Source organism: Thalassophryne amazonica, chromosome 9, assembly GCF_902500255.1.
Source record: "Thalassophryne amazonica chromosome 9, fThaAma1.1, whole genome shotgun sequence".
Classification (NCBI taxonomy): domain Eukaryota; kingdom Metazoa; phylum Chordata; class Actinopteri; order Batrachoidiformes; family Batrachoididae; genus Thalassophryne; species Thalassophryne amazonica.
The window spans coordinates 10404473-10428105 of NC_047111.1; the positions used below are offsets into that span (position 1 = coordinate 10404473).

General features: G+C 40.7%; 1 protein-coding gene across 1 annotated transcript in view; it reads left to right on the forward strand.

The window, feature by feature from the left end:
- The window catches only part of LOC117516723 (arf-GAP with Rho-GAP domain, ANK repeat and PH domain-containing protein 1), a 153319-nt gene that overhangs the window by 54259 nt on the left and 75427 nt on the right, over nt 1-23633 (forward strand). Inside the window, exons 8-9 of the mRNA XM_034177556.1 lie at nt 564-624; nt 23072-23192. Of these exons, the coding sequence (XP_034033447.1) occupies nt 564-624; nt 23072-23192 (182 nt within the window). The remainder of the gene's footprint in view (nt 1-563; nt 625-23071; nt 23193-23633) is intronic.

The window sequence follows — 23633 nt, forward strand, 5'->3', positions numbered from 1 at the left end:
AATGCAATAAGACATAGAACAAGCAGTGTTTGCAACTGATGTGATGCACAAAGAGTTTATAGCTACAGATAATTCACAACTCTTGTCCCTGGTTGGGCCTTTCACTTACTTCAGCTTTTACAAAATGAAGTATTTATATTGTGCACATGAATGAAACAAAGTGCAGGAAGGATTTATATGTCCCCACATGTGGTTTTGTCCTTGCTCTCAGGACTCTCGGGCTCTGTGCGTGTGTCCTGGATGTCATGTGAACACGTGATACCAGTTCATTCAAGGTGCAGAGTTGCTCCAGTCTGTCCAAGTATGTGTGCGTGTTTGTGTGCACAACCACGAAACACGACACCGTGCACGTGATGATGTAATATGGGAAACATAGCACATGCGTTCATATTGCATCGCGTTGTGTATGGCTGATGTCACTATAACATTTAAATAGAAACGAGTGGGGACCAAAAACTGATTCTGAGGAACTCCATTTAACAATCAAAGTTCAAACAAGTTCAGGGCCATTAGTGAAATTGATTTTTGTGAAAATAATTTATAATCTGTCTTCTGTCCCACAGGCACAGCGTCTTATGGGCAACTCTGGATGGAAGGCTGATGTCTCTGTGGAAGAAACGCACAGTAAGTCAGTGTCTCCCACAGCCAAGGTCAGGATGTGATCAACTGACAGGCTTTTTTAATTTAACCATTATTTAACCAGGTTAGTCCCATTGAGATTGAGATGTTTTTGGATGGGAGACCTGGACAATTATAAAGTTTCCAGTTGACCTAACCTGCACGTCTTTAAATTTGGACTGGATGTGCTCCTCCAGCCTGCTTTGGTGTGTGTGTGTGTATGTGTGTGTGTGTGTGTGTGTGTGTGTGTGTGTGTGTGTGTGTGTGTGTGTGTGTGTGTGTGTGTGTGTGTGTGTGTGTGTGTGTGTGTTGGGGGGGGGGGGGGAGACTAGTGTGCCTTTATAGAGAGAGTAACATCAACTCAGAACACGGCGCCATTTTGGTTCCAACTGTGCTGAACTACTGAATGAAACTTTAATGTTTTCAACATTTTTTAAATCATTTAACCACATATAGCAACACATCCAGGTACAGGTGCTATCAAAATAAATATAAAAATAATTAAGCTATCAAATTTACAATTTATGATGATTTCTTTAATTAATTTAAAGTCTGATTTATGCAGCTGCAGCTCTGTAACTCTGTGTCATACAATGACGTGTGTGACAGTTTAAAGTTCTCCGTCTCTGGATTATACTTTATTCTGGACTAATTTGACCCTCAACGAGCTCTTCTTTCGCCAATCTTCACCTCCAAATCAAAGGTAAACTGGACATTTTCCTCTTCATGCTGTAAATGTGCTGACTTTTCTGATCCATTTATCAGCGTGCACACTGTCAAAACTGTTATAATATGATGACAAACGAAGGATTAAAAGTAGAAAAGTGTCAAATCACAGCCTTTTGTGTTTGATTTAACAGCTGCATGTCAGGCTGCGGGTCCAAGTCTGAACACGGTGTGAAAAAAAATAAACGGTCGGACTTTTAATCACAGAAATGACTCCGGTTCCACTTTCTTCAAACCAGTGTGTAAGAGCTGAACTTTAATTTGTACCTCTGTTGCTGTGCACGTCCAGACTGCAGAGGGTTTTTAATGGAAATACATTGCGATCAGACGGGACATTTTATATGATGTGAATGAAAAATACATTATACAAAATCCGTTATATATACCTTGCCAGAAAGATGTGTCGACATCGATTAATAGTCTCTGGTCCCCTCCCCTCCTGGGGTACTGATGAGGCGTTTAGCAGCCTGACATCATTAAATAGGTGGCTGGCACAACTTTGTAAACAGCAAGGCCCCAGAACGAAGGCTAAGTGGCCTTCCTTCTGGGGCTGATGTGGCTTGCTGATGCACGACGGCCTCCACCCTACTGGGGAAGGTGCCTCCATCTTGTCTTCGAACATAGACTGAACTCTACAGGGAGGCTAACATTAGGAATTTATAGCAGGCCACGGAGCAGGTGATTAAAGACCCTGCAAGGCTTATGACAAATGTGGGTGTGGAATCCATTAGCTTAGCGGGGAAATTAGTGCAGAAAATCCACTATGGTGATAGTGCAGTTTATCTGCCAGGGAGGGAAATTCAATAAGTTGAGACTGTGGCCTGTTTCCATAGACCTGTCCATAAAAATCATAGAGGGATATGCTTTGCAAACTTAATATCCATTACTATATTGGATGATGTTGAAATTGAGGATGGCCCAGTGGTTGTTCCAGCAATATCAAAGATTTTGTGTCTGCTACCTACAACGCGCGTGGAATGTCTCAAACCTAAACCTACTTCTAGGCATCTTATATATGCTACTCTGGAACCACCCCTAAATCCAAACCGTTCAACTGTCAACCCCACTGAGGTCCTTAGTCTGGGTTTCACTAACATAAGATCACTATCCTCAAAATCATTGTTGATCACTGATCTAATTATTGATCATCACTTAGATATGACTGGGTTATGTGAAAGCTGGCTTAAACCTACAGCTGTCCTCCCCTTAAATGAGGCCTGCCCACCAGTCTGGGTCTCATTAACATAAGATCACTGTCCTCAAAATCATTGTTGATGAATCATCTAATTATTGATCATCACTGGGGATGAACGAGTACACCACTATCTGTATCTGTACTCGTAGTGGGTGGGGCATAAACTGGAAGTGTGCATGGTTTAATCTGAAATGGGTGGGGCTTAAATCAGTACATTATTTTAAGTGTGAAGTTGATATGGATTGATCAGAAGTTGCTTTATTTATTGTTTATTTGAAAACTATTTATAGAACAGCCTCAAAATGGAGATTCAATGTTTGTGATCACTAAAGTAAGAGAACTATTTACAGAACAATTTTTTTTATAAACTCAGAACATGAATCTTCTTAAGTGTATGAATGAACAACAATACAGCCTAAGAATTGACATTCAATATCGTAGGAAATTATGAACTATTATGTATACATGAACAAGAGTTGTCACAGTCAACACAACTTTATTTTTTTTATTTTATGACCAAACTGTGATTTTTTTTTTCTCAATTATTTATTTATTTTTACTACCTAATGTTCTTGGCATTTTTTTCCACACAAAGTTAAACAATATTTATTCAGGTGTGTGTGTCTGTGTGTGCATGTGTGTCTGTGTATGTATGTGTGTGTGACTGACTGACTGTGAGAGGGAGAGAGAGGTTGTTCAACTGACCAGTTTATTTTTATGAACTGCAGTGAGAAAGTGTCAGATAAAAATATTAATATAGGCTACTTTGTGTGTTCAGCTACATGTGTGTATGTGTGTAAGTGGTCTGTAAGACTGTAGTGGTCTGTAAGATTTTTTAGTGGTCTGTGTGAACTTGGTGATTCATGCAAACATCCAGTGATGGCAAACAGGGAAATAATATGTCAGCCTTGTTCACTGTATTCTTTTCAAAAGCATCGCGATCACTAGGAGCAAAGTTTTCCAACTGACTTTATATCATCAAGAAAACAAAGAGCAAACAAACGGTTTAAAAAAAGATGACCACAGGCAGTGACCGACGCGACATGAGCCGTTTTCAGCTCTGTCTTGTCAAACCCACCGCGTTCATTACGAAACAAGTTCACCAAGTAACTTTAAATATCATACAAACCGAAAAAGAGGCGAGCTGAAGAACACTAAGCTAGAATTAAGCCAAACTCCTCTGTGTGTGGTGTGTGTGTGTGTGCCCCTCCCGACACAGACAGACGTGTTTCTGTAGGGAGGGGCAGGCGCTGTGTGTGACTGGCCAATCACAGAGCGTGAAGACAGTCAGTTAGCCAATGAGAATTTTCCTTCAGCACGAGCACAGATATTGATGAGTTTTATTCGGATCATGCTTGTGCTCATCAAAAATGGTCTAGAACGGAAATGGCGTAGTTCAAAGTTAGAAGTCTTCCACCTTGCGTGGCGTGATGCCATCTTAGACTACAAGCATGCATTATTGGCTACAAAGTGGACCTATTACTCTGATTTGATGAACAAAAACAAGCATAACTCAAAGTTCTTGTTCGACACATGGCAACACTTATTCATGGACAACCACCTGTAGTTCGCTCTCCTTTTACAGCACAAAAATTCCTTGATTACTTTAAGAAGAAAACAGAAGACATTAGGTTAAACATATCCCAGCATGCCTTAACCCAGCCACTACACCCTGCTATTGAGGTGGGCACCACTAGTGAGGTATTACCAAGATTTACAGAATTTGATAGTATCTCACTAGGTGTGCTGACAAAACTCATAACGTCAACAAAAGCAAATCAAATCAAATCAATTTTATTAATATAGCGCCAAATCACAACAAACAGTTGCCCCAAGGCGCTTTATATTGTAAGGCAAAAGCCATACAATAATTACAGGCTCAGGGAGGGGCAGTCTTCTGCTGGGAATGGTTGGGGCTGAGGGGAGAGAATCAGGAAAAAGACATGCTGTGGAAGTGAGCAGAGATCAATCACTAATGATTAAATGCAGAGTGATGCATACAGAGCAAAAACAGGTGAATAAAAAGAAACACTGGGTGCATCATGGGAAACCCCCCAGCAGTCTAAGTCTTTGAATTAACTGAAGGCTTTTCAGGGAACTTTTAGGACAACCTGATAATAATGAATTACAATAGTCCAGCCTAGAAGAAATAAATGCATGAATTAGTTTTTCAGCATCACTCTGAGACAAGACCTTTCTAATTTTAGAGATATTGCGCAAATGCAAAAAAGCAGTCCTACATATTTGTTTAATATATGCATTGAATGACATATCCTGATCAAAAATGACTCCAAGATTTCTCACAGTATTACTAGAGGTCAGGGTAATGCCATCCAGAGTAAGGATCTGGTTAGACACCATGTTTCTAACATTTGTGGGGCCAAGTACAATAACTTCAGTTTTATCTGAGTTTAAAAGCAGGAAATTATAGGTCATCCATGTCTTTATGTCTGTAAGACTTAAAGACAGTTTGAACTGAAACAGAGTACAGTGAATAAAAATATCATACAGTGTCTGTCCAGCTTCAGGACGAATACTGCCATGAACACTACTGGCCAGTAAATGGCAGTAGAGACCGTGAAAACCTGCCAAAACAAAATTCCAGATGCGTGTAATCTAACAAATGCAAATACAATAACAATGTGTATAAACCCAGAGAATACATTCACGAGAGTTTTAGGCACTAGAGTTCAATGCTGTTGTCAGTGGAGCCTGAACAGTAGTGTCTGAAATGCATTTGTCCTGTCATGAACATACTGAGATTACCCTATCCTACTCATAATGCACTGCTGGGTACAGCATGTCCACACGAAAACCTTAAAAATTAGTGCATTACTTTAAAACTAAACATATATCTGATATTTTCACTTTATAAAACTTCAGGTGTGACAGTAATTTTAAATAACTTGTCCAAAATTAGTTTGGTTAAAAATGGAACCATAAGTTAAAATGTATGCGTCTGGGTGACTTTGGTGATATGCCAGCATATCAGTATGTGGTTAAAAGAAATGAATTTTTTTTTTTTTTTTTTTTAACTGGTTCTCCTTTGCCTGCAGAAGCAGTTTCTCCTAGAAGCAGCTCTCCTCTGTTTGCAGAGGGTAGAACTACACATCTGCTATGAAACTTTTAACATGTAGGTGCTCAACTGATTTTAAATTTTAAAAATGTTTGTAGTTGTTGGACGAAAATTTATTGGAAGATAATTAGTTCGATATGGTTTTTTAAAGATATCTAAAAAGATAATCCGATAATGAAAACATTATCTTCAATAATTATCTGTTATCGGATTATCGGAAACTGTACCCACCACTGTACATGTGCATATGACTGGGATTGAAAAAAATAGAAGCATCTATAGAAGCATCACATTAAAATATGTGAATGGAGTTTAGATGGATAAGGTGACATTAGTGCTGGGATTTGTAAACGAGTTGTTATTGCACGTGATTTGTGGACATATTATTGCATGTGGTTATTTCACAGTGTTATTGTACAGCCTGACAGCAGCAGGGAGGAACAACCTGTGGTATCGTTCTGGAGCTGCTCAGCTCCACTACAGTCCGGTGCAGGAGTTGTTCATGATGGATTTGAACTTGGCTAACACCTCCTCTCAGCCACCTCTCCAGAGAGTCTGAGGACAGCCCAGGACAAAGCTGGACTTCCTGACCAGCTTATTCAGTCTCTTCTCTCCTGCTCTGTGCTGCCGGGCCCAACAGACAACAGCATAGAGGAGAGCTGAGGCTACAACAGAGTTGTAAAGGTCTTAAGCAGAGGCCTGCTCACTCCAAAGGATCTCAGTCTCCTCAGGAGGTGGAGGCGACTCTGGCCTTTCTTGTACAGGGCGTCAGTGTTGTGAGTCCAGTCCAGTTTGCTGTTGAGGTGAACACTCAGGTATCTGAAACTGTCCACAGTCTTTATGTCCTCCCCCTGGATGTTCACCGGTGGGTGAGGTGGTGGTTTCCTCCTGAAGTCGATCACCATCTCCTTCGTCTTACTGGTGTTGAGACACAAGTGGTTGCTCTCACACCAGTCCATGAAGTCTGTGATGACCGACCGGTACTCCAGCTCGTTCCCCTCAGACACACGACCCACAGTGGCGGAGTCATTAGAGAACTTCTGGAGGTGGCAGTTGTCCATGTTGTAGGTGAAGTCCAAGGAAAGGTGAGAGGACGGTGCCCTGAGGGGCCCCGGTGCTGCACCTTACCACCTCAGACTGACAGCCACGCAGCCGCACGTACTGCAGGCAGTCAGTGAGGTAGTCGATGGTCCAGGCGGCGAGATGTCCTCCAGCTTCCCCCTCAGCAGCGCCGGTCTGATGGTGTTGAAAGTGCTGGAGAAATTAAAGAACATGACTCTCACAGCGCTCCTGCTGGTCTCCAGGTGGGTGAGCAATCGCTGCAGTACCCCGATGTTGGGCCTGTAGGTGAACTGCAGTGGGTCCTGGGTGTCGCTCACCACAGTGCGGAGGTGAGACAGGACGAGCCGCTCCATGGTCTTCATAAGGTGGGAGGTCAGGGCAACTGGTCTGTAGTGGGCTAGTTATCAGTGTTATTGTAGATATTTGTGCTACCTATTTTGTGCTATTGTGATACTGTTGTTGTCTGTCCTGTGATGTGTTATTGAGTTTACTGTGTTGTCTGTCTTGTTATGTACAATGTATTGTACAGTCGGTGAAGACAAATTTCCCCACGGGGACCAATAAATCTAATCTAATCTAATCTTATCTAATCTAAAGCATCTTGAGGCAACTTTGTTTTGATTTGGCATGATATAACTGAAAATTAAAAAAAAATATGAAATGTGGTGTTTTACAAATTAAATAAATGGTAAATGGACTGCATTTATATAGCGCTTTTCCATCTGCATCAGCCGCTCAAAGTGTTTTACAATAATGCCTCACATTCACCCCAATGTCAGGGTACTGCCATACAAGGCGTTCACTACACACCAGGAGCAATAGGGGATTAAGGACCTTGCCCAAGGGCCCCTAGTGATTTTCCAGTTAGGCGGAGATTTGAACCAAGGATGTTCTGGTCTCAAGCCCAACGCTTAACCACTAGACCATCACCTCCCCTTGAATTAAATTGAATTAAATGGAAATTGACTCCCCATTCTATGGATCTAAATCACGGGCAAAAAGTTTTGTAATCTGAAAATAAAAAAGATTGAAAAAATACATTTTGAAACTGAAAATTAAAGTGTTGTAATCTGAAAATTAAAAAAAGATTGGAAAAAATACATTTTGAAACTGAAATTAAAGTTTCGTCATCTGAAAATAAAAAAGATTGAAAAAATAAATTTTGAAACTGAAAATTAAGTTTTGTTCTTGAATTTTATAATCATTTAAAAGTATTATCAAAATAAAAATAAGTGTAAGATATATATTTTCAGTTTAAATAAATTTTTGATTGAGCTCTGTAATTTTTTTGATCAAATAATTTTATTTTCATTCATATTTCATTTTTTTCACCTTCGGATCTTTTTTCACTTTCAGATCTTATTTTTACAGTTTCAAACATTGTTCGCCCTGTTCTGCTGTGGGAGGGCGTGGCTTCGATTGAGAGGGGTGTGGGAAATTGTGAGTGACAGGAGAACAATCAGTCCTCACATGATGTTGCTTTCAGGAAACGTGTGTCCTTTGATAGATAAGACTCTGCTCCCGTCTCCATTGTTTATTTACTGCGCAGCAGGTGCGTGAAAGAAAACAGAGAGAATGAAAGCTTATTATAGGCTTTAACCCTCGAGATAAAGCTGTTTATTGTGATCGATGTGTAGCAGTTGGTTCAGTGGATCCATATGTTGTACCGGATTACTTTGATAGATAATGACTCAACACTTTCTCTCCACTGTGTTGTCTTGATACCTGTAAATAAACCAACCAAACAGACCGACCCGTAAATCCAAATCCAAAGCCGCCCAGAAGAGCGCTCCGGCTACCGGCGGTGTGAAGAAGCCTCGCCATTTACAGGCGCAGCACTTTGGGTGCTCCGCCGCTACCAGAAATCCTCGAGGCTGCTGATCCACAAGCTGCCCTTCCAGCACCTGGTGAGAGAAATCGCTCAGGACTTCAAGACCGACCTCCGCTTTCAGAGCTCCTCTGTGATGCTCTGCAGGAGGCCGGCGAGGCACCTGGTCGGCAGCTTGTGGAATCAGCAGCTGGTGGATTTCTGGTAGCGGTGGATCTCTCTCAGCGCCACGGTGCCAGCCTGTAACGGTGAGGCTTCTTACACCAGCGGTAGCCGGAGAGCTCTTCTGGCGGCTTTGGATTTGGATTTATGGGCGGTCCGCTTGGTTCTGGTCACATTAAGTTTATACTGTGAAACTGCCGGCCACTTTGTGTCATCACTTTGACATCGTCATAAATTCACTATCCGTACAACATATGGATCCACTGAACCAACTGCAACACATCGATCACAATAACAGCTTTATCTCGAGGTTTATAAGCCTCATAATAAGCGTTCATCCTCTCTATTTTCTTTCACGCACCTGCTGCGCAGTAAATAAACAATGGAGACGGGAGCAGAGTCATTATCTATCAAAGGACACACGTTTCCTGAAAGCAACATCATGTGAGGACTGATTGTTCTCCTGTCACTCACAATTCCACGCCCCTCTCAATCGAAGCCACACCCTCCCACACCAGAACAGGGCCAAAAGTTTGAAACTGAAAAAATAAGATCTGAAAGTGAAAAAAAGATCTGAAGGTGAAAAAAAGAAATATGAATGAAAATAAATTATTGATCAAAAAATTACAGAGCTGAATCAAAAATTTATTTAAACTGAAAAATATATATCTACACTTATTGTATTTTGATAATACTTTTTTAAATTATTATAAAATTCAAGAACAAACATTGAATTTTCAGTTTCAAAATTTATTTTTTCAGTCTTTTTTTATTTTCAGATTACAACACTTTAATTTTCAGTTTCAAAATGTATTTTTTCAATCTTTTTTTAATTTTCAGATCTACAAACTTTTGGGCCTTGATTTAGATCCATACCATTCGATCTTTTTGGACTTACGCATTTAATGCTATTATTTTATGCACAGTTCTGCAGCAGCAATGCACAAGCGCTCTGATCCATTTTATTGAAACCTTTTTTATCTGGCATGCTCTAGTTCTCTCCCCTCTCTTCCTCCTCGCGTCTTTTTCTTGTAAAAATAATTTTTATTGTTGTAAATAATTTATTTAGTTCTGTCAATTTTAATACTGTATGAATGAATGAATTTGATTCAGACAGACATTGAGCATTGGATCTATCATCAAAACATCACATTCACCTTTTTTCCCCATACAAAACAATAGTGAAAGAAAAATATCAGCAATAAAAAAGTGCATGTCTGAGTAGAAGTGGGAAGAAGTGAATCACTTTTACCCCCCCCCCCCCTTTACAAATCTGTCCTTAATTGACAAAAACATCTTTCAAACTTCCTTCAAAAGCTGCTTCAAAGTTTCAAGCTGTGAACACTCAGTCTTAAATCTCTTCGCTGACATACTTGGAAAAAATATTTTCTTTTCATTTTTTAAACTGATGAATTGTTTGGCATTATTTAAGTTCTTGATTCAAGTTATTCCATGTTTTTACTCCACTCACAGAAACACAAAATCTTTTAATGTTGTATGAAATTTTTGAATTTGAAAACAATACAAACCTCTCAAATTATATTGATTTTCCCTTTCGATAAACAGACTCTGAATATTTACAGGTAATTGTTTATTTTTAGCTTTAAACAATATCTGAAGAATATGAAACTCTATTAAATCCTGCGTTTTTAAAATTTTTGCTAATGGATTTGTGTGGTCTCTGTATCCAGCATCACTGATTATTCTTATTGCTCTTTTTTCAAAACTGATTAGTGGTTTTAGAGCAGTTTGTAATTATTGCCCCAAACCTCAGCACAGTAATTAAAATATGGTAATATTAGTGAACAGTATAAGGTTTTTAAGGTTTTTATAAGGTTTGCTTGCTTTATATAAAACTGCCAGACTTGTTCAGACTTTATTTTGTTTATGTTTCATATGACTCTTCCAATTTAGTTTCTCATCAATTATGACTCCAAGAAATTTATTTTCTTTTACTACTCTTTCAATTTCAACACCTTGTATTTTAAAAGGAGAGAAGCTTGAATCTTCGACTGGACTGGGTGTGCTGGATAGCAAGGACGTTTTTGCTTCAAATTGCAGAAGCTTCCTCAGCTAAAATTCTTGCTCTGGGTAGTCTGACTTCTGTCTTGACTCCTGTAGAGAAGAAAACAGAAGCCACACAGCGGGAGGTTTTAAACCTAACAACCCCGCCGACCGAGAGGCAGACTGCTATTGGCTAGTGACAACAATTGCTCTAATTAGCACCTATTGGGCTCTAGTTAGCACCCTCCTAATGACAAGGCAGCTGTCCCTCCTACGACGTGAATGACTCATTACAACCCAGTCCATTGAAGATTCAGATGCTCTACTATGGAAACCACCTACACACTGAGAGCCTACACAGAAACATTGCGACCAACTGTGGGCATGAGGCCCTGGCACTGGTATGTAAGACTGGAAAAGACTGCTAAAAAGATATCTAACTTTAGAAACCACTTAAGATTTAAACCTGAGATGCAAAAAAACAACGTTATTCTCCCAAATGCATGAAGCAAAAGAGGCACTAGAAGCAGGTCACACAGCAGAAAAAGATCCAGCACAGTTAGCTTAGGAGGATTTGGGGTCTTAGAATTGAGAAGGCTTAAATTTTAAATTATTAGACCTCCAAAATAATCTTGATAGTCTTCACAAAAGGTTAGAAACTTTAGTGTGGGAAGAGGCCCATAATAAGATCACAACGTTCATAGTTAAAATTCAAATGTCTGAGCATTTAAAAGTAAGGCGCAGCAAATCAGGAAGTTTCACAACCTTCAGTGCAGAAAAGGCGTACTTTCAGTGGGGGGTAGTTATAAAGATACACCCAGACAAATTCCGTGAGAACAGGGAAAACTGGGTAAAGAATCTCTCCAACAGGGTTCTTACACAGACAGAAAGGATGTGCTCACTAAAGGACTAAATTTCTCATTGACCCCCTAAACACATACTGACAGTAGATTACATCACTGCAGTAGAGTCAGCCATTAAACTAACAGTCTGTCAGAGTCAGAAGCTGGGGACCCTCCGACTAAGAGTCACAGCAGTGCTGAACAGTGCTAAGCCTCGTCCATCCAACATCACAGGAGAAGAACGGAAAGTTTGTCAGCACTGCAGAAGGACCAAAGCATCCTTATCCTGCCAGCAGATAAAGGCAGATGCACGGTGGTCCTGAACACATCGGACTACGAGGCCAAGTCAACAACTTGCCTCAGTGAGTCCAACACATACAAGCATCTGAAGAGAGACCCCACAAGCGGTATAAAGAAGAAAATCATGAGGGACTCATCACCCAGGCAGGCATACTACAGACTGTACCCTGGGGACGCCACTGCCCAAAATCCACAAACAGGACGTGCCACTCAGGCCTATTGTATGTAGCACAGATTCCATCACATACAATTTGGCAAAGCACCTCAAGTGGATTTTGGCTCCTCTAGTGGGTAACTCAGACCACCATGTGGAGAGCACACAAGATTTCATGAACAAGATCAAGGACCTTCAGCTGAAGGCAGATGAAACTATGGTGTCATTCGTGTGACATCGTTGTTCACCTGCATCCCCACTGCTGAGGCCATCTCAGCTGTGAGGCAGAGGCTACTGGAGGACGCATCTCTACTTGAAAGGACCAAACTTACACCAGACCACATCTGCCAACTCTGGAGATCTGTCTTAACACCATGTATTTCCTGTTTAGGGGGAATTACTACAGGGCAGATCCATGGTTGTGCGATGGGGTCTCCGGTATCCCCATTGTGGCCAATCTGTACATGGAGCTAGCGGAGAAGAGAGCATTGGCATCATTCACGGGCATCTCTCCCAGTCACTGGTTCAGATATGTCGATGACACATGGGTTAAAATCAAGCAACGGGAAGTGGAGTCTTTTACAGAGCACATCAACTCGGTGGACTCCAATATCAAGTTCACACGTGAGGATGCCAGAAACAACATTTCGCCTTCTTGGACTGTGATGTTATGATTGGAGAGAACAGGCAGCTCCAGACAGGGGTTTACAGAAAACCCACTCACACTGACCAATATCTGCTCTTTGGCGCAAACCACCCCCTTGAACACAAGCTCGGGGTGATTAGGACTCTTCAACACAGAGCCCTACAGGTGCTCACAACTACAGAGGGAAGGGCTAAAGAACAACAACATGTCCCGGAAAGCCCTCACGTATGTGACAGAAATTAGTTCACCCTAAGGACAGGATCCCTCTTTACAAACAGAGCAATGTAGTTATTCTATCAGATGTCAGGAAACTGTAAAGAACACTACATAGGTAACACTATGGCAGCCGTTGCACAAAAGGCTATACTGGCACCGCAGAGAGGGCACTGGTGGACCTCAGTCTGCAGTTCATCTCCACCTTAAAGATACTAACCACATGTTTGAGGACAAGGAAGTTAAAATCTTAGCCAAAGAAAAGAAATGGTCTGAGAGAGGGGTGAAGGAGGCATTGTATGTGAGTTGAAACCCAGCCTTAACTGGGGAGGGGGCCTGAGACACTCTTTGTCCCCTGTTTACAATAGGGTACTCAGATCAAAGCAGTTTCAGTCTTTTGTTTGTGGTAATGAGTCATTCACATTGTCAGGAGAGTTGTCAGTCCCATCATTAGGAGGGGTCTGGTTAGGTTTAAAACTCCAGCTTTTGCGGGCTTCTGTTATTCTTCTCTACAAGAGTCAAGACAGAAACCAGACTACCAGAGCAAGAATTTTAGCTGAGGAAGCTTCTGCGATTAGAAGCGAAACGTCCTCGCATCAAACAACCCAGTTCAGTTGAAGATTCAAGCTTCTCTACTATGGAAACCACCTGGACAACTGAGAGCCTACACAGAAACTTGTATTTTAAGTTTGACCTCTTCTGTCTCTTTGCAATTTCCAAAAAACATGATTTTATTTTCAAATTTAATAAAAAATTATTTTCTGTAAACCATTCTGCTAACTTACCAAATTCTATCTGTGTGACTGATTAACTCTCTTAAGTTGTGATTTGCGCTAAACAAGTTTGTGTCGTCAGCAAATAAGACTGATTTGAAAACATGAGATACATTACACAGGTCATTGATATATAAAATAAATAACTTAGGGCCCAATACTGCCCCCTGTGGGATACCGCACACCATGTGCACACACGAAGAACAGAAATAATCCAGCTTTACAAACTGTTTCCTATTTCCTAAGTAGTTCCTTACCCATTGTAATGCCACCCTCCTTATCCCATACCTCTCTAACTTATATCACAATTTATGGTGTCAAATGCTTTTTTTTATATCCAAAAACAGCCCTGCAATTATTTTCTTTTCATCAATGCAATGTGTTGTTTCTTCAATAGAATCCATTAAAGCAAGTGCTGTGGCTCTGTTTTGCCTGAAACCATATTGACTATCATGTAATAATTTATGTTTATCAATAAATGTATCCAGTTTATTACGATACAATTTTTCTAAAATAATTGAAAATTGTGGTAATAAACATACTGGTCTACAGTTGGGGAAATGATGCTTATCACCAGATTTAAACGGTGGTGTGACCTTGTCAATCTTCATACTGTTTGGAACTGTACCTGTGATTAATGATAAATTAAAAACGTGAACTAACAGTTATAAAATTAAATTAATTACATCTTTAATCGGGGTCATATCCAAATTTTCTGACAACACCTATAATTTCAAATTCATCCACTGGTTGTAGAGACACAGAGTGAGGATTTCTTTCTATTAGCTGTCCTAGCTGCCTTTCTTCCTTCTTCAGTTCAGGGATTTTTGCAGCCAAATCAGAACCAACATTAGAAAAAAATCTATTAAAGCTATTGGCTGCCTCCTCCATATTAATTTCATTTCCATTTTCAATAAAATATTGTGGGTAATTATCAAGATTACCTTTGCTCTTTAACAGTGTTTAATATATTCCACATTCCCTTTGTGTTTCCCTTGTTCTTATCTGTTAATTTTGTATCATATTCTCTCTTGCTGTTTCTCATTATAGGAGTTAATTTATTTTTATATTGTTTGTATCTTATTTCTGCCTCTTCAGTTCTTTTCCTGATAATTTTTTGATATAATCTATTTTTCTTTTTACATGCTTTTACAATTCCTAACGTAATCCACAGGTTCTCCGATCTTTTAGTGCACCTAGTGATTTGTTTTAAAGGACAGTTTTTGTCATACAAACAAATCAATGTTTCTAAAAAATATTCATATGCCTGATCTGTATCCCTTGTTTCATATCCTGCATTCCAGTCTTGCTTCATTAAATCCTTTTTAGTACATTCATGTGTTCTGTAGATCGCTCACGCTTGTAAAATTCCTTTTTGTCCAAATTACTGTTTTTGGTAATTTGCTTTGTTATAGTGAATACTGGTAGATGATCGCTGATGTCATTTAATAGAAGCCCACTCACTGTACCGCTGTTCAGAGCGTTGGTAAAAATACTGTCAATAAGAGTAGCACTATTGATGGTGATTCTTGATGGTGTAGTTATTTTGGGTATTAAGTTCAAACTGTACATCGTATTTATGAATTCTTCTGTTGCATTGTGGTTATGTGGGTTGAGCAGATCAATGTTTATATCTCCACATACATAGATTTGATTATTTTTTCTCTTAGTAAATTTTTCCTCTATCCATTCTTGAAATAACTCCACACTTGAACCAGGTGCTGTATATATACAGCTAACAATGATAATTTTAGCACCCTTTAAATCAATTTCAATTGTTATACAGTCCAACACATTGCCACCTGTTGTTGTCATATTGTCTGTTACCCTGTATTTGTGATTTTTCTCCACAAACAAAGCCACTCCTCCCTCTCCTTTATCTTTCCTATTCATGTAGTTCAGTTCATATCCTGTCAGTTCAAAATTTGCTGCTTTGTTTTCCGTTATCCTTGTTTCCGATATTCAAATCAAATCAATTTTTTTATATAGCGCCTAATCACAACAAACAGTTGCCCCAAGGCGCTTTATATTGTAAGGCAAGGCCATACAATAATTACGGAAAAACCCCAACGGTCAAAACGACCCCCTATGAGCAAGCACTTGGCAACAGTGGGAAGGAAAAACTCCCTTTTAACAGGAAGAAACCTCCAGCAGAACCAGGCTCAGGGAGGGGCAGTCTTCTGCTGGGACTGGTTGGGGCTGAGAGGAGAGAATCAGGAAAAAGACATGCTGTGGAAGAGAGCAGGAATCAATCACTAATGATTAAAAGCAGAGTGATGCATACAGAGCAAAAAGAGAAAGAAACACTCAGTGCATCATGGGAACCCCCCAGCAGTCTAAGTCAATAGCAGCATAACTAAGGGATGGTTCAGGGTCACCTGATCCAGCCCTAACTATAAGCTTTAGCAAAAAGGAAAGTTTTAAGCCTAATCTTAAAAGTAGAGAGGGTGTCTGTCTCCCTAATCCGAATTGGGAGCTGGTTCCACAGGAGAGGAGCCTGAAAGCTGAAGGCTCTGCCTCCCATTCTACTCTTACAAACCCTAGGAACTACAAGTAAGCCTGCAGTCTGAGAGCGAAGCACTCTATTGGGGTGATATGGTACTATGAGGTCCCTAAGATAAGATGGGACCTGATTATTCAAAACCTTATAAGTAAGAAGAAGAATTTTAAATTCTATTCTAGATTAACAGGAAGCAAATGAAGAGAGGCCAATATGGGTGAAATATGCTCTCTCCTTCTAGTCCCGTCAGTACTCTAGCTGCAGCATTTTGAATTAACTGAAGGCTTTTCAGGGAACTTTTAGGACAACCTGATAATAATGAATTACAGTAGTCCAGCCTAGAGGAAATAAATGCATGAATTAGTTTTTCAGCATCACTCTGAGACAAGACCTTTCTAATTTTAGAGATATTGTGCAAATGCAAAAAAGCAGTCCTACATATTTGTTTAATATGCACATTGAATGACATATCCTGATCAAAAATGACTCCAAGATTTCTCACAGTATTACTAGAGGTCAGGGTAATGCCATCCAGAGTAAGGATCTGGTTAGACACCATGTTTCTAAGATTTGTGGGGCCAAGTACAATAACTTCAGTTTTATCTGAGATATTGCTATAATGTTGACCCAGTGAGTGTAAGTAAGGCGTCTGTTATGGACGTAGAACACAGGTGCATTTTATTGATGGCATTTTGAATGCACAGAGATACCGTGACGAGATCCTGAGGCCCATTGTTGTGCCATACATCCAAGAACATCACCTCATGTTGCAGCAGGATAATGCACGGCCCCATGTTGCAAGGATCTGTACACAATTCTTGGAAGCTGAAAATGTCCCAGTTCTTGCATGGCCGGCATACTCACCGGACATGTCACCCATTGAGCATGTTTGGGATGCTCTGGACCGGCGTATATGACAGCGTGTACCAGTTCCTGCCAATATACAGCAACTTCGCACAGCCATTGAAGAGGAGTGGACCAACATTCCACAGACCACAATTGACAACCTGATCAACTCTATGCGAAGGAGATGTGTTGCACTGCATGAGGCAAATGGTGGTCACACCAGATACTGACTGGTATCCCCCCCCCCAATAAAACAAACTGCACCTTTCAGAGTGGCCTTTTATTGTGGGCAGTCTAAGGCACACCTGTGCACTAATCATGGTGTCTAATCAGCATCTTGATATGGCACACCTGTGAGGTGGGATGGATTATCTCAGCAAAGGAGACGTGCTCACTATCACAGATTAGACTGGTTTGTGAACAATATTTGAGGGAAATGGTGATATTGTGTATGTGGGAAAAGTTTTAGATCTTTGAGTTCATCTCATACAAAATGGGAGCAAAACCAAAAGTGTTGCATTTATATTTTTGTTGAGTGTATGTCTAGTTGATATTTTCCACTGCTAGACCAATGTTTAGTTAAAATTCTTGTCGTTAGAGACTAAAAATTGTTCGACAAGACTGGGGAGTTTTGTTTTTTTGCACCTTAAAATAATGAGATTAATGACCGGCGCTGTGCTGCCACACACACACAGAGATGTGCACACACACACCGCTGACTTCATGAATGAAACTCGGTCAATAAAGGATAATTGTGTAAAAATATAATATATATAAATGTATTGTAATGGTTTTAGGAGCTGCGCTGCGTTGAACACAGCAGCAGCTCAGCCAAGCAGCGCAGCTTATCAGTGCAGATCCGTGTAACTTTCAACACTAATATTTGTGAATGTGTGTGTGTCAGAGAAAGTTTAATACTTTCCTGACATAATTTAATGTAATTTAATTTTACTGGCTCGATATCCAGGACAAAATGGCATTTTAAAACGTATTTTGCAAGCATTTTTCTGAGTATGTTCAGTCACGGATCTCCATTGAAAATGCATTAACATCCGGGTACTTTGTCAATATTTTGCCCGGTTAGGAGACGTCATGTCGCTGTCCATGAAGGGGACCTTTTCGTTTAGTGTGCAGCAATGGGACTGCACTCTCTAGTTCTCATATACAGCTCCATGACTATAGTATACTATGTTACGTCATACCGCACGTGTTGCTAACGTGTTAATGCACCGTGTAGAGACAGTTGAGTTAGTGGTGCGTGACACGTGACACATGACAGTGGTGTGCCGCAGGATTTTGTAAATATAAAAAGGTTGCTGCTTTAAGTAATCCTCGAGCTGTTCAAAGTTAGCATATAGACCTCTGCTATTCAAATGAATTATTGAGATTCATTTGTTTGTATGTTCCTGTTGAACTGGTCTTCAGAGTAATACAGACAACTGCTTCCATTGAGAAATAAAAGTTATCTGGGTCTATATTGTATTCCACATCCCATGTGCTTGGATCACTGTGATCAGAGGAAAATAACTCTGTATTGTCAATATTATTGATCCTTTGAATTAAGCTGTCCAAGTTGTCAGTTGATGAATTCGTGTTCATGTATGTGTTCTTGTCTTTTCTCATTTGTACATTTCCAGCTACTCCATGCTCTTGATGACAAGTATCGTTGCCTCCTCAGGTGCCCCATTTAATTTTATAAAGACTTTACAGTTCAGTGTCCAAGTATTCTGTATCTTTTTCTGTTTCCTCAGGTAGCGCGCCATCTTCGCAATCTCTGCGTTTTGTTTGGTGAGGTGCTCGTTGATGTAAACATTTGATCCCTTTAATTTAGGACCTTGTTTGAGCAAAGTGATTTTGTGCTTCCTGCTCACAAATTTCAAAATAACAGCTGGTTTGTCACCGTTGTTCTTCCTTGGAAGCAGGTGGCATGCGTCGATGCTTTTTAAATCCAAAGCGATTCCCTTTGTACGTAAAAACGCAGCCACCTGTTGCTCCGTTGAGCTGACGTCTTGCTCATCTGGCTCTTCCCCGTTGGTAATATTCACCGCTCAAGTGTATGACCGGGATTTAATCTGGATGCCCGAGATAATCACGTCATTTATTCTGGTGTACTGCTCAAGATCATTCACTCACCTTTCCAAGAGCGCAATGTGCTTGTCCTTCTCTTCATGTCGGTGCCGCAACTCTTTCACCTCCTTAACCAACTTCAAGATCTCCATCTGTTGCTTCTTAACTGCGGAGATTTCTGCAGTTAAGTTGTCAATCGCTGCTTTCAGTCCATCTACTGCTTCTTCAGGGTACATTCTTTTTTAGTCCCATTTTTGCCATTTGCCCTAGTTGTGTTTGGTAAACAGCTTTTACCACAATGGTGCCGACCAAACCGGAAGCACTTATATCAGGTGCCACATAAACATGGCTCTTCCATGCAGATCATAATCAGGAAAACAAAAATCGTTTGATTCCAGGTATTTATACAAGTCCCGCCCCGCGAGCACGGCGGCGACCACCGACAGCAGCAGACAGCATGCGGTGCAAACGTTCATCCCCTTCACCGCCATGGAGCCCACAGACACCAAACCAGAACCAGAAACACAGCCAGCAGCTCTGCATCCAGCTCACATACACGTGCATACGCTCTCTTCCTGCTGTCAGGGAAAACCCCGCCTACAGGTCGTCAGCAGCCCCAGGATCTGTTCTCTCTCTCTCTCTCTCTCTCTCTCTCTCTCTCTCTCTCTCTCTCTCTCTCTCTCTCTCTATATATATATATATATATATATATATATATCTGTTTCTCTCGCTCCCCATCTCTTTCTCTCCTTGCTCTTTCTCTTTCTCCCCCCTCTCTCTCTGAGAACATGCAGTGGAGTTCTTTGATGTGCTTGCTGTGAGGACAATTCACAATCAGTGAGGAAATATGGCATCATGTGTTTATTAAGCGGCACTCTGCTCAAATCCAGCTCTCCCACAGTGCACATATAAGCAGGGATTGTATACTGGTCATTAAAGAGAGGACAGCAGAGACATGCTTCTGCAAGTCGGTAAATGCACTGTACCCCCCGCACACGCACACACACACACACACACACACACACACACACACACACACACACGGAGCTCCGCTCGACTTTATTATTATTACTTTCATTTTTTGCATTATTGGTTTCAGTCTTGGTCATTTCCACAGTCTTTTCACGTGGATAGCAGGATAATAAGAGCTGAACACTTTGTGTGCAAACATGTTATTCATCTTCAGCTATGAGTGTTCATTGCTCTATAAAAAAGCCCTCCGTAAAGCTAGGACATCTTTCTACTCATCACTAATTGAAGAAAATAAGAACAACCCCAGGTTTCTTTTCAGCACTGTAGCCAGGCTGACAAAGAGTCAGAGCTCTATTGAGCTGAGTATTCCATTAACTTTAACTAGTAATGACTTCATGACTTTCTTTGCTAACAAAATTTTGACTATTAGAGAAAAAATTACTCATAACCATCCCAAAGATGTATCGTTATCTTTGGCTGCTTTCAGTGATGCGGTATTTTGGTTAGACTCTTTCTCTCCGATTGTTCTGAGTTATTTTCATTAGTTACTTCATCCAAACCATCAACATGTTTATTAGACCCATTCCTGCCAGGCTGCTCAAGGAAGTCCTACCATTATTTAATGCTTCAATCTTAAATATGATCAATCTATCTTTGTTAGTTGGTTATGTACCACAGGCCTTTAAGGTGGCAGTAATTAAACCATTACTTAAAAGCCATCACTTGACCCAGCTATCTTAGCTAATTATAGGCCAATCTCGAACCTTCCTTTCTCTCAAAGATTCTTGAGAGGGTAGTTGTAAAACAGCTAACTGATCACCTGCAGAGGAATGGTCTATTTGAAGAGTTTCAGTCAGGTTTTAGAATTCATCATAGTACAGAAACAGCATTAGTGAAGGTTACAAATGATCTTCTTATGGCTTCGGACAGTGGACTTATCTCTGTGCTTGTTCTGTTGGACCTCAGTGCTGCTTTTGATACTGTTGACCATAAAATTTTATTACAGAGATTAGAGCATGTCATAGGTATTAAAGGCACTGCGCTGCGGTGGTTTGACTCATATTTGTCTAATAGATTACAGTTTGTTCATGTAAATGGGGAATCTTCTTCACAGACTAAAGTTAATTATGGAGTTCCACAAGGTTCTGTGCTAGGACCAATTTTATTCACTTTATACATGCTTCCCTTAGGCAGTATTATTAGACGGTATTGCTTAAATTTTCATTGTTATGCAGATGATACCCAGCTTTATCTATCCATGAAGCCAGAGGATACACACCAATTAGCTAAACTGCAGGATTGTCTTACAGACATAAAGACATGGATGACCTCTAATTTCCTGCTTTTAAACTCAGATAAAACTGAAGTTATTGTACTTGGCCCCACAAATCTTAGAAGCATGGTGTCTAACCAGATCGTTACTCTGGATGGCATTTCCCTGATCTCTAGTAATACTGTGAGAAATCTTGGAGTCATTAATGATCAGGATATGTCATTCAAAGCGCATATTAAACAAATATGTAGGACTGCCTTTTTGCATTTACGCAATATCTCTAAAATCAGAAAGGTCTTGTCTCAGAGTGATGCTGAAAAACTAATTCATGCATTTATTTCCTCTAGGCTGGACTATTGTAATTCATTATTATCAGGTTGTCCTAAAAGTTCCCTAAAAAGCCTTCAGTTGGTTCAGAATGCTGCAGCTAGAGTACTGACGGGGACTAGCAGGAGAGAGCATATCTCACCTGTGTTGGCCATTCTTCATTGGCTTCCTGTTAATTCTAGAATAGAATTTAAAATTCTTCTTCTTACTTATAAGGTTTTGAATAATCAGGTCCCATCTTATCTTAGGGACCTCATAGTACCATATTACCCCATTAGAGCGCTTCGCTGTCAGACTGCGGGCTTACTTGTAGTTCCTAGGGTTTGTAAGAGTAGAATGGGAGGCAGAGCCTTCAGCTTTCAGGCTCCTCTCCTGTGGAACCAGCTCCCAATTCAGATCAGGGAGACAGATACCCTCTCTACTTTAAGATTAGGCTTAAAACTTTCCTTTTCGCTAAGGCTTATAGTTAGGGCTGGATCGGGTGACCCTGGACCATCCCTTGGTTATGTTGCTTTAGACGTAGACTGTGGGGGGGTTCCCATGATGCACTGTTTCTTTCTCTTTTTGCTCCGTATGCATCACTCTGCATTTAATCATTAGTGATCGATCTCTGCCCCCCTTCTCGGCATGTCTTTTTCCTGGTTCTTTCCCTCAGCCCCAACCAGTCTCAGCAGAAGACTGCCCCTCCCTGAGTCTGGTTCTGCTGGAGGTTTCTTCCTGTTAAAAGGGAGTTTTTCCTTCCCACTGTGGCCAAGTGCTTGCTCATAGGGAGTCGTTTTGACCGTTGGGGTTTTTCATAATTATTGTATGGCCTTGCCTTGCAGTATGGAGCGCCTTGGGGCAACTGTTTGTTGTGATTTGGCGCTATATAAGAAAAAAGTTGATTGATTGATTGATTCAGTGGGCACTGTTGCTCATTCACGTTTGGTCACTGATTCATGTCTCAAACTGCTCTCCAACAGTCATGCCCAGTGAGATAGAACCCTTACTTTATGGTTGTAAGACATGGAGTTTAACCAGTGTCCTAAAATGAGGACTGGATCCCTTTGGTCCCAGGTCTCTGTGGAGGATCCTTGGGTCCCACTGGAATGACTTTGTCTTAAATGAACAGTTACTTATTGAGACTCAGATGAGGAGGATCACTGACACTGTGAGGGAACATCATTGTCCACATTTAGTCTATATGATGTGTTTCTCTGGATATGATCCTTGTGGAAGGTAGGGCTAGAGCAGTTGTTTGCCTGACTGTTTGCCAAACAGGACACACTGCAGTTTCGTGGTGTGGCAGATGAGGCAACGTGCCGACATTTTAATCCATAATGACCGGTTCACTGAGATGCATTTTTCCTTACCACTGTCTCCTGTGTTCTTGCTCGAGGGGTTGGTAAGGTTAGACTGTACTCCTGTGAAGTGCCTTTGAGGCAGTTTTGGCACCATATAAATGAAATAAATTAAATTGAAATTGATGCACTTGTTTTGTTCTTCAGGACAAGTCCAGTGAGGTGCTGTTCCATGTTTCCAGTGTCACAAATGTGAAGAAACAAGACCGAGCAAGATTCTCCATCTACCTCGGGAAGAAGCACTACGACTTCATGGCTCACAGTGATGGTACTCTAATGCCTTGGTTTCTCAACCTGGGGTCTGAGCTTCCCTTGGGGGAGCATCAAAGATGACCTGGTCTGAAGGTTTTGTTTGCTCTGACTTTATCGAAATTTAAAGTTCATCTATGAAATAAGGTCATAATAAAACACTTGACCATCAAAACTGATTCAAAGACCATTTTCTTTGGATGAACCAAAGACAAAATGTGGGAACCCATGATGTCAACTTTACCCCAATAAATAAATTAACAAACTAATTCATTAATTGCAAATAACCCCTTCATTCGTTGGAGCTCGGAGGGCTCTATCTTTCATTAGTACACGTGGGGGGGCAAAATGAAAGAGGTCAGAAACCACTGCTTCTGACTTACCTGGTACCACATCAGACCCTGATCTCTTCCAGCTCTGGGTCAGATACTAGCATTGGTGCTGTCTGTTAACTGGGTTA